The sequence below is a fragment of the Eublepharis macularius genome, chromosome 9 (genome assembly GCF_028583425.1).
Source record: "Eublepharis macularius isolate TG4126 chromosome 9, MPM_Emac_v1.0, whole genome shotgun sequence".
Taxonomy (NCBI): Eukaryota; Metazoa; Chordata; class Lepidosauria; order Squamata; family Eublepharidae; genus Eublepharis; species Eublepharis macularius.
This window is the reverse complement of record NC_072798.1, coordinates 64,222,249-64,233,283: the sequence shown is the minus strand read 5'-3', so window position 1 is coordinate 64,233,283 and position 11,035 is coordinate 64,222,249. Positions and strand designations below refer to the sequence as shown.

The following is an 11,035-nucleotide window of genomic DNA, read 5'->3' as shown; positions in this document are numbered from 1 at the left end:
TGGTGTGGGGTGCCGAGGAGAGTTTAGCCACCTGTGTGATGTATCGGCCGCCTAGTGCACCAGCAAATGCCTTGCCACGTCTGCTAGAGGTGGTGGCTGGATGGGCCTTGGAGCACTCAAAATTATTGGTGTTGGGTGACTTCAACGTCCATGCTGGCGCCACCACTAGTCGGGCTGTGGACCTGGTGTCCTCCATGGCCACACTTGGACTCTCCCAGATTGTTTTGGCCCCTACACATCAAGCAGGCCACACGCTGGATTTAATCTTTGGAATGGGGATGGGTGCGGTACTGGAAACAGAGTTGGTGCCATGGTCAGACCACGTGGTCCTGAAGGCTCGGCTGGATATTCTCCCCCTCCCTGTGCAAGGGCGGTGAGTTTATTTATGCTTACCTGCGGAGACTTATGGATCCAACTGGCTTCCAGAATGCTCTGCAGGATCCGAGGCGCCCTGGCGGTTCGTTGGATGAGCTGGTGGAAGATTGGCAAGTCTGTCTTTCCAAAACCATTGATAAAATCGCCCTGTCACCCTCTCTGCCCCCGTACCAAACTAGCTCCCCTGGTATACAGAGGAGCTACGATGGAAGAAGCAGGAACTGAGATGGCTAGAGCAAGTATGGCGGCGAACTCATGACGAAGAGGCAAGAATATCCTATAGGACATTTATGAAAGCCTATGAGATGGCAGTGAAGGCTGCAAAGAAAGAGTTTTATGCAGCCTCCATTGCATCAGCTAGCTCACGCCCAGCAAAACTGTTTAATGTGGTTCGGTCTTTGGTCTCCTTGTCAGGAGGGGACCGTCAAAATTTAAATTCGGATATTTGCTGTGAGGCTTTTGGGAGCTTTTTTGCTGATAAAATCTTTTTCTCTCCACCATGGTCTCCCAGCCACAGTTGATACAGTGTGCGAACTGGAGGCCCCTTGGCCGCCTTCTGGGATAATTTTAGATCATTTCAGCCCACTCTCTGGGGATGAGATTGACAGGATCCTGCGAGCAGTTAGGCCTACCACATGCTCCTTGGACCTGTGCCCTTCGTGGCTGGTGAAGGCAAGCGTAGATGGGCTACGAGATGCCTTGGAGGCCATTAACAACATGTCTCTGAGCTCTGGGATTTTTCCTGAAGCGTTAAAGGAAGCTGTGGTTATGCCTCTTTTGAAAAAACCATCCTTGGACCCTGCTGACCCGGCCAGTTACCGCCCAGTTTCGAACCTCCCGTTCCTGGGTAAGGTGATTGAGCGGGTGGTGGTAGAGCAGCTGCAGGTCTTCCTGAATGATTCCTCATCCCTAGATCCCTTCCAGTTCAGCTTCCGTCCGGGACATGGGACAGAGACTTTACTGGTTGCCCTGATGGTCGATTTCCAGACAGCTGGATCAAGGCAGGTCGGCGCTGCTGATACTGTTAGATCTATCAGCAGTATTCGATACAGTCGATCATGACCTGCTGACCCACCACCTTGCTGATATGGGGATACAAGGGACGGTCTTGCAGTGGTCTCTTTTCTCCATGGTGGGGGACAGAGGGTGGCACTGGGGGAGAAGTTGTCATCCTGTCATCCGCTGGTGTGTGGTGTCCCTCAAGGAGGCAATACTCTCCCCCTTGCTATTTAACGTATATATTCGCCCCCTCGCCCAGCTGGCATGGAGTTTTGGACTTGGGTGCCATCAATATGCAGATGACACCCAACTGTATCAGATGATGAACGGACGGCCTGACTCTGCTCCAGATGTCCTGGAACGTGCCTTCGAAGCTGTGACTGGATGGTTGAAGCAGAGCTGGCTGAGATTGAATCCCATGAAAATGGAGGTCCTGCATGTGGGTCTGGGGTCCATGGGTGTGGGACTCCAGCTCCCTGCTCTCAATGGAGTGCCACTTACCCCGGTGTCAAGAGTTAGGAGCCTGGGGGTGGTCCTGGATGCTTCCCTGTCTATGGAGGCGCAGGTCGCAGCAGTTGTTCGATCCTCATTTTTCTACCTAAGACAGGCTCAGCAACTTGTCCCTTACTTGTCAACCCATGACCTTACAACAGTGATCCAGGCAATGGTCATCTCCAGATTATACTGTAACTCACTCTACATGGGGCTTCCCTTGGGCCTGATCCGGAAACTGCAGCTGGTTCAGAATGCAGCTGCACGAGTGGTTGCCAGATCTCCAGTCATGGCACATATAACACCCATCCTCCATCAACTGCACTGGTTACCAGTTGAGTACCGGGTCTGGTTCAAGGTTTTGGTGTGGACCTATAAAGCCCTATGCGGACTGGGTCCAGCATACCTTCGGGACCGCCTCTCCCCATATGTTCCCCGGAGGTCACTTTGATCAGCTAGTAAGCAGTTGCTGATGGTCCCTGGCCCCAGGGAGGTCCGTCTGGCCTATACCAGAGCCAGGGCCTATACCAGAGCCAGGGCCTTTTCAGTCCTGGCTCCGACCTGGTGGAACTCTCTGTCTGAGGAGACTAGGACCCGGCAGGATTTGTTATCTTTCCGCCGGGCCTGCAAGGCGGAGATGTTCCGCCAGGCATTTGGTAGGGGCTAGGCTGCCCTCTTGCCGGCCATACTACTGAAGACCATCCACAACCCATGCAGGAGCTCATAAAGTGTGACACACTTATATCCGCCATATGAGAAATGTTATTGCACATGGATAATGTTTTTAAGTGTTTATTTATAATGTTTTATTGTTTTAAACTGTATGTTATAAATTGTATGTTGTTACACTGCCCTGAGCCCATCCAATGGGGAAGGCGGTCTAGAAATGTAATAAATAAATAAATACTAAATGTACTAAAAATTAAGAGTCAGTGAAGTACTGTGGATAGAGTGATGAACTACAGTATGGGAGAACTGGGTTTAATTCCCTGCTCTGTTGTAGAAGTGCTCTGGGTGACATTGGGTCCATCCACATTCTCAGTCTAGCCTACTTTACAGAGTTTGTTGTGAAGAGAAAAAAAAGAAGAGGAAAATGTAAACTGCTTTGGGACTCTATTGGAGAGAAAATTGGGGTGGGAAGGAGATTAAAAATAAACGTTTTAAAATTGATACATAAGTACTTTCAAATAGTCAGCAAAACTCAGTGCCCTTCTCCAAGAAATCAGCTCTACAAATTATCCTGGTTACTCCTACAGGACCCCTACAGAGCCCTGTGGTGCAGAGTGGTAAGCTGCAGTACTGCAGCCCAAGCTCTGCTCATGATGACCTGAGTTCAATCCCGGCAGAAGCTGGGTTCAGGTAGCCAGCTCAAGGTTGACTCAGCCTTCAATCCTTCCGAGGTTGGTAAAATGAGTACCCAGTTTTCTGGGGGTAAAGTGTAGATGGCTGGGGAAGGCATTGGCACACCAACCCATAACAAAAGTCAGCCAAGAAAACATCGTGATGTGACATTCCCCCCCCCCCACGGGTCAGTAATGACTTGGTGCTTGCACAAGGGACTACCTTTACCCCTACAGTTACTTGAAGCCTAGTTTCTTTCATAGTCAAGGAAAGCATTGGAAGCGCAGTGAAGAGTAACAGGAGCCACTGTGCTACAGGAGTAACCACTACTCAGTTTCTGTGGCTCACTCTAATATCAAACCTGAATATCAAACCTTAAAATATACGTTTTCCAAAAACAAAACAGATCAGAGAAATAATTTTTTTAAAGAAATCACTCTAACCTTTGCTTTGTAACGGAGACAATAAAAGGCAGAATCAATACACCTCGAGAAAAATAAAGCTTTCTGCTGACATTTCAGTCTTCCTCCATTTCACCAGAACCAAAATTCTGGGATTCATGACATCAGTAGACCCCAAAAGCTTAGAATGCGAAAGACTAGGAATATATTACAGTTATCAGTTAAAGAGATATTCAGCCGGTTACTAAATTTCGCTTCGGCTATCTTCCCGCCGCGCTCTCGCTTTTTCCCCACCCACCAAGCGACACCACCTCACAGAAAACACGACTCTGCCTTTTCTCATTCACACGAAACCGACAACCCGCCTGGAACCCGGTTCAATAAACTTGACCTATCCCCGTCTTATTCACGAACGCACTCGCAGCCCCTCTCTCCCGCTTTCGAACAGAACTGCATGACGGGATTTGAAGTCATCGCTTCTAACGAATGTTCAGGCAGCAGAAGACTCCCTCCGCCCCTCATTATAACCGTCCCTCTTGCCCTGCGCCGCGTGCGTCTTAGCGTCGCGCGGGCAGCTCCGCCCACGGCGCCGAGGAAAGCCAATCGGAAGCGACGAAGGAGCGAGGTTGGCGCGGCTGGCGAGGGCCTCCTTGAACTTTGACCTCAGGCCCGAGCGCGAGGCAACAGACAGCGGGGCGTTGGGCTCTCTACCGGCCCTCTCGTGGCTCGAGCGAGCGGCTTTTCTCCGATCTCTCCTCGCCACCCTGCCCTTGCTCTCCGCCTTCCCGCGCGAGTGGCAGGCGCGGAGGATGGTCCTGGTTGCCGCCCGGCGCGCGCGTTAGCCCTCCCCTCTGTCCGTCTGCTCCACCCCCGCCTCGGGGAAAGGAGCGCGCGGAGCCGCCGAGGAAGCGCCCCCGCCAGGCAGCCCCCCCCCGCCGCGCAGCGTCGGGCGAAGTGGCGCTCTTGAAGCCCAGGGAGACGCGCCCCCCACCGGGACCATCAACATGGCGAGCGCCTCGTACCACATCTCCAACCTGCTGGAGAAAATGACGTCGAGCGACAAGGACTTCAGGTGAGAAGCCGGGCCCGGCCCTCCTCCGGGGCTGCTGCTAACTGCTTTCCGCCCTGCCGGGCCGCGGCCGCTTCCCTCTCCCCCTCTGGCGTCTGCAGCCCCACCCAGCCTGCTTTCGGCCTGGGGTGAGGCCGCTGATCCTGCTCTCGGGCTCTGCCTCGGCGCGCCCGCTCTTTTCCAAAGAGAGGTGCGGTTAAGAGCTAGGCCCTGGTGCGGCGTTCCTGCCGTTCCTCGTTCTGAAAAAGTTGGTTGCGAGTTTGCACCCCCTGCCATGCACGTTCTGCGCTGCTTCGTAAATAGTTGGGGGATTTGTCAGATGAGCTTGGCTTCCTGTCTACCGTTTTAGGTATTAATGGTTCTGTTGCCGAATCTGTAACTTTTTTTTTACTGTAATGGGCCTGGATATGGAAACATTTGGTTTCATATGCAGGCCCTAGTTGTCTTTCCACAAAGCCGTCTAACGTGAGCATAAAAGGGAGGTAGAATGTCATGATTAGAGACTCCTGACTCCTCTAGAAGGGAACCTTTCCTTCCGGTACTGGACTTCCTACAAGTCAGCAGTGAAGCTTGTGTCACTTAGATGTCATGTTCATTCGTCGTTGTGTATTGATGCAGATGTAAGGCTTATACTCAATCCCAATTTAGTATGTAGTGAATAGGCATTTTTTGGTGTATCTCTATTTGAAAGATGAAAACAGTGGTTTAAACTGTATAGTTGTGAAGATAAACCATACATGGAAAAACTCTGGAATCCAAAGTGTTGAAGTTGGGGTGAGCAACTACATGATGCTTATTTAGAAGTAAGGTTTTTTTTTTAACTAGGTAGAACTTAATAAATATATAAGCTGTGTAAAATGTGGTTGTGGAAAGTGCTATCAAGTGACAGCTGACTTATGGTGATTCCACAAGGTTTTTTGGCGCAGAGGTGGTTTGCCATTGCCTGGGCTTTCTTGGTTATCCTGGCTGTCCCTGCTTAGCTTCTGAGATTGGGCTACCCTGGGCCATCTAGATCAAGGTGGCATAAGGTGTAGCATAACATTATAATATTTTCTGGTCATTGATAAATCTTGCATGTATGTACAGTCTGTGTCAACCATAAACAATTGATATGAGTTGGTATTGAGTTTACTTACTTTCCTTTTGTTGTTATAATTTTAATGTTTACATTGTGCCCATTATTAAATTGTCAACCTTTAGATTACTGGCAGAAAGATGGGTACTGTATAAATGTGAAATATAATGTTGGTGATTTTTCACATCTGTAGTAGTAACATTAACATTAAGGCGATAGGGAATACATCTGTTTAAGTGTAATTTTATATTTATTTATCCCTACTATTATAGTCCACCTTTCTCACTGAGACTTGGCGACCTACACAGTGTAATTCAATATGATCAACAGCTGAGACTTCAGTAAAAAGAACAATAGGGTATGACCCTATTGACCGAAATCTTATGCAAAGCTGAAACAATGTTGAAACATAACAAAACATAAGCAATTTACATGATACAATAAATGACATTAATAGACAGTACACAGTACTGTAGTTTAGTCTCTATCTCTGTATCAAAGCATCGCTTTGAAACATTTCTTTATAATACAGCCCTTTTACCTGTGTAAGAAAGCCCTCTTTAACAATTTGTTTTTGCTCAGTCTGTAGAAAGCCAGAAGAGTGGGAGCTTTTCTGACCTCTTCAGGCAGGCTAGAGACCACTAAAGAGAACTTGTGTATTGAGGCAGTTGTTGATTTTGCCTATTTGTGGGGTGGTACCTGCAGAAGGTCCTGTTCAGATGAGCATAACTTGTGTGGCAGAGCATAGGGGGAGATGCATTCCTGTAAATATGAAGAGAAGTTAGCCGTGTTAGTCTGTGGTAGCAAAATCAAAAAGAGTCCAGTAGCACCTTTAAGACTAACCAATTTTATTTTAGCATAAGCTTTCGAGAATCAAGTTCTCTTCATCAGATGCCTGATACAGAGACTGGTGACTATGATACAGAGACTGGTAAATATGAAGGGTTTTGTATGTGATAGCCAAAACCTTGAATTGAGCCCATTAACTGAGGAGTAGCCAATGGAATGACGGTAGAATGGGAGTAATGCATGCTTCACCTAGCTCCTGTTAACAGTCGAGCTGCAGCTGGAGTATGAGTGGATTTTGAGATGAGACTTATGTAGACTGCATTACAGTAGTCAAGTGTCAGTGCTATCATGCCATGGATCCAGGTTGCTAGATCACCTGTGTCGAGGAATGGGGCCATCTTCTGGGCTAGACTGAGTTTGTAGAAGGCATCCCCAGGCTCTTACCTAAGTCTGCAAGGGTAAGCTGAATCCTGATTGAAAGTAGGGAGCAAAATTCTTATCTGTAGTTAATCCCAAATGGGTATTCAGTTGACATATATTAACGAACGCTGCCATACACCCCAAGTTTGTCCTGCTCAGTATTGTATGCTGTGATGGAGATCCTATGATCTCAGGTGTCTTTCACATCAGCTTCAACTTTATTCTTCAACTGACAATTGGCCTGGGACCTGCATGTAAAGCATGTGCTCTTCAATTGAGGCCCCAGTCCTCCCTTCTCTTCTGTATAGGTACAGGCAATGTGGTGGTTAATTCTTTACAGCATAGTTTGTTTAGTATAATTTTTAATAAAGATAATTTTTTAACATTGACTTTCCACTTCTCCTTTTGGACTGTTATTCATAGTTTATGACCTTTGTATGTAAAGTAAAGGCTATTTTTGACATAATAAAATTATTGCACAGAATTCATATGCATGTAGAAAATACCATGCAAACTCAATTATTACACATTGTAATCTTAATTATTGTGTATATCAAAATATGTGTGTGTTTGTGCATGTTATAGTTAACTTGTTGGTCATATGCTATTTTGTACACAATGGAGCTTTCAGTGTAGGAATTTGTCATGTTTAATGCAGTCCTAAGAATAGCATCCCCAAATGAGCATTAACCATGATTATGGCTGGTCAATGACTGGTGGATGGAGTTTGCAGACAAGAGGCTGTAGTGCTGAATGCGCATCATGTCACCCAAACTTAAGTTCTTCTGAGCTGGCTTCTTTTTGACTTCTCATGTGAGAGCTGTTATGTATCATTTTGGTCCTAGTAAAAGGTATTACTAACCTTTTGTTAGCGTGGCTGCTTACAGCATATTTTGGTTATTGATTTTATGATTCTTAACCTGTGCGGATAGAAGATTGGGAGTATTACAATCATAAACAGTACTAGAGTATGTTGCAGATTTGCATGCTTTCCCTTGGAGCTACGCACAGTGTAGCTTTATTTCTGCACCATTTTAATGCTAATTATCTATGGTTACGTTCAAACTAGAGCTTGAGCAAGTTTGTAAACTTTGGTTGAAATTCACATGGTTAGCATTTACATTTGTCCTGATTTAATGTTTATCTCCAAAAAGAGAAGGAGGTGAGAATACACACAAAAGAACATGTAATCATGCACTACATTTCTGAAACCTACATAGTACTTTTCTGTGCCTTTCCCTATCTTCTCTTACGTTGTGCTCATGAGAAGGGAGGAGAGGCGCAAAAACAGTGTTTTAGGAAAATGAGCAGGAGCTCTTCACTTGGGTAAGGGCACAGAATCTACTTCTTTTTCTCTGGAAGGATGGGATCGCCTTAGAGTACTATCCAGAAAATACACTGATTGGTTGCCAGGTTCCAATATCACAGGTTGAAGACTCTCTAGTTGGTTGAATGGCACCGATTTAGTGCAGTCCCGATACAGTCATATTGTTGTTTTGGTACAAAATTGAGCTTCTTTTCACTCTATTTTCAAGTGCAAATGATTTCTGCATAGAGAGAGGCCACTGTGTCCATGGATAATAATTAGTGGTAATTTTCAGTTGAATACTAGAATCAGTTTTTGTTTGACCCTGGTCTTTTCCTGTTTCTGTATTCAGCTCTGAAAGTTCTTCCTGGTCCTTTCCCTCTCCTGTTCAGCTGGCCTCTATCTAGAAGGTATAAACCAATAAGTGTATCTTTCAGTCTCAGTTATCAAGGGGTGAGAGTAATTAGAACTTGGGTCAGGGTCTTTTGTGTTGTGGCTCTGTAGAATCAATTCCTCTCTGAGATTGTAAGGGAAGGTCAGGTACAGACAAATACAAACCTTTTACTTAAACATGCTTTTAAAATGTAATTGATCTGCTTCTCATTGTACTGTATAGAAGATACCTGAGACCAATATGGAGCCTTCCTAGCTTACTATGCACTTTAAAAGGTTGGCACTACGTATTTGATTGGTAGTGAGGAAGGAGGGAAGATCTTGGGAGACCCATTAAAATTTTAAATTCAAAATGGAGGTTTCTGGATTGCTGAGGTTTGAGAACCACTGTTGTAATGTTTTAGTTATATTAGTGAACAGATGTGCTTGTAAATCAGGTGTACTCAAGATTGCTTAATCCAGATTAATTACTGTTTAAAAATGTGAATGATTCTGAGCAACTACCTGCTATCCCACATTTTACTGTCATCCCTTTCCTAGGTCTTTGAAACACAGTCAATTTCTAAAATAAATGTGCTTTGTTAATTATTAAACAGTTCCTTTAAAACCAAAATAGAATGCTTAGATGGTCATGTGCCATGGTGATAGAGAGATGGGTAGGCAGATGAATGGAAAAGGAAATAATATTTATCTGTTAAAGCTGGATTAATTAAATCAAAGCAAACAATTATGATACTTTGTTGATGATAGAAATTGAGTTTGTATTGGTAATTCCAAGATTCCATGATAATAGTAACACAAAGAAGATCACATATGCTAGCTCCAGTCATTTAATAAGATATTGCAATATTTTGAACAAGAATGTGCCGTTGTGGGCGGCAGTTATATCAATCAAAAAGTTTCTTTCAATTTGATCAGTCAACAGTATTGTATTTCCTACTCATTATGTATTTGGGGGATAAAAATGCACAACCATGAGTTGTGTTCCATAGATCATTCCACTAGTGTTGGTGCTTTTCCGTGCTGGAAAAAAACCCTTAAAAAACTACCTTCTGCTGGTGCAAGCCTTTTGGAGTGGAAGAAAGGCATTCTGGAATCCAAACCCAGATTTGTTGTGTTTTATTAACGGATTTATGAAACAATGATTGCTTGGATTGTGACATATAACAGTTGTGTATGAACTGAGATGTCTTTTTATATACATAGGTTCATGGCAACAAATGACTTGATGACTGAACTACAAAAAGATTCTATTAAGTTGGATGATGATAGTGAAAGGAAGGTTGTGAAAATGATTCTGAAGTTACTGGAAGATAAGAATGGTGAAGTGCAGAATTTAGCAGTCAAATGGTAAGTATAGTTCTGTGGCTAAAGGGCTTCTCTTCTTTGTGCACTAACTTGATTATACACTACCAAAATAAGAATTGCTTTGCCAGTTCTGATGTGGTCAGTCTAATCCAACATTCTGTCTCCAGAAATGGCAAGCCTCATGTCTTCGAGAATTTCGCCAACAGGGCAGGATGAAGATAAATATTTCATACATTTGTCCAAGCTGAATCCTTTTGTGATGCTTTGCATACTAGTGTCCATACAGTCTCCTGTGGAAATTAATACTATAGGTTGGTTACATAAACGTTTGTATTTGCCCTGAGCTTCTTGCCAGTTGGTTTCATCAGATGATTCTGAGCTCTGGTGTTGAGAGGGGGAAAATATTTATTCAGCGTAGTTCATAATTTTGAAAATATGTTGTGGCTCCTCTTATTAAATTCCAGGCGAAAGGTAAAGATCGTTATTAACTCTTTGGACAATGTGAGTACAAGAAAAGCTCTCCATAGTTATTACTATCGGAAAGTCATTTGTAATAACTTTGGACCTGGTATGTATATAATCATGGAGTACTGTCATTGTTCCGCTATATATTTTAGTTAGGTGTTGAGATCAGCAGTGTAACTAAAGATAGTTTATTTTTTTCTCTTAATTTTTATATCTAATGTGATGGTGCATTCAGCTTAAATTCTCCGGTGGTCCTAGGAGTGGGGCAGTACTTACTTTTGGGATATAGCTCCTCTCCGAAGGCAGGGTCAATCAGCTGATTTTGATCCCGGAGGGGAGGGGCTTGTCCCTTGAATCACCAGTCTTTCTGGCCCTGAGCAGGACATCTTCAGCAACGCTCTGCAGAGCGCAGCGATCTCGGTGAAGAAGAAACTGCCAGAGATGAGCCGGGCATGGCAGCACACGACTGTAATCCCAGTACTCAGGGAGGCCAAGGCCACAGGCGGCGCGGAGCTTGCATTAGAGCCGACGGCCCTAGGTTGCTCCTAGGTTCCACGGCCCCAACTGCAAAACTCCACCGAGGTTCCCCACCTTTGGGTTGG

The 11,035-nt window shown here is 45.0% G+C and overlaps 1 protein-coding gene across 1 annotated transcript in view; it reads left to right on the top strand.

The window, feature by feature from the left end:
• The first annotated feature begins 4,256 nt into the window (after window positions 1-4,256).
• Window positions 4,257-11,035, top strand: part of CAND1 (cullin associated and neddylation dissociated 1) — a 60,184-nt gene continuing 53,405 nt past the window's right edge. Inside the window, exons 1-2 of the mRNA XM_054988181.1 lie at window positions 4,257-4,680; window positions 9,867-10,010. Of these exons, the coding sequence (XP_054844156.1) occupies window positions 4,613-4,680; window positions 9,867-10,010 (212 nt within the window). The 5' untranslated portion in view covers window positions 4,257-4,612. The remainder of the gene's footprint in view (window positions 4,681-9,866; window positions 10,011-11,035) is intronic.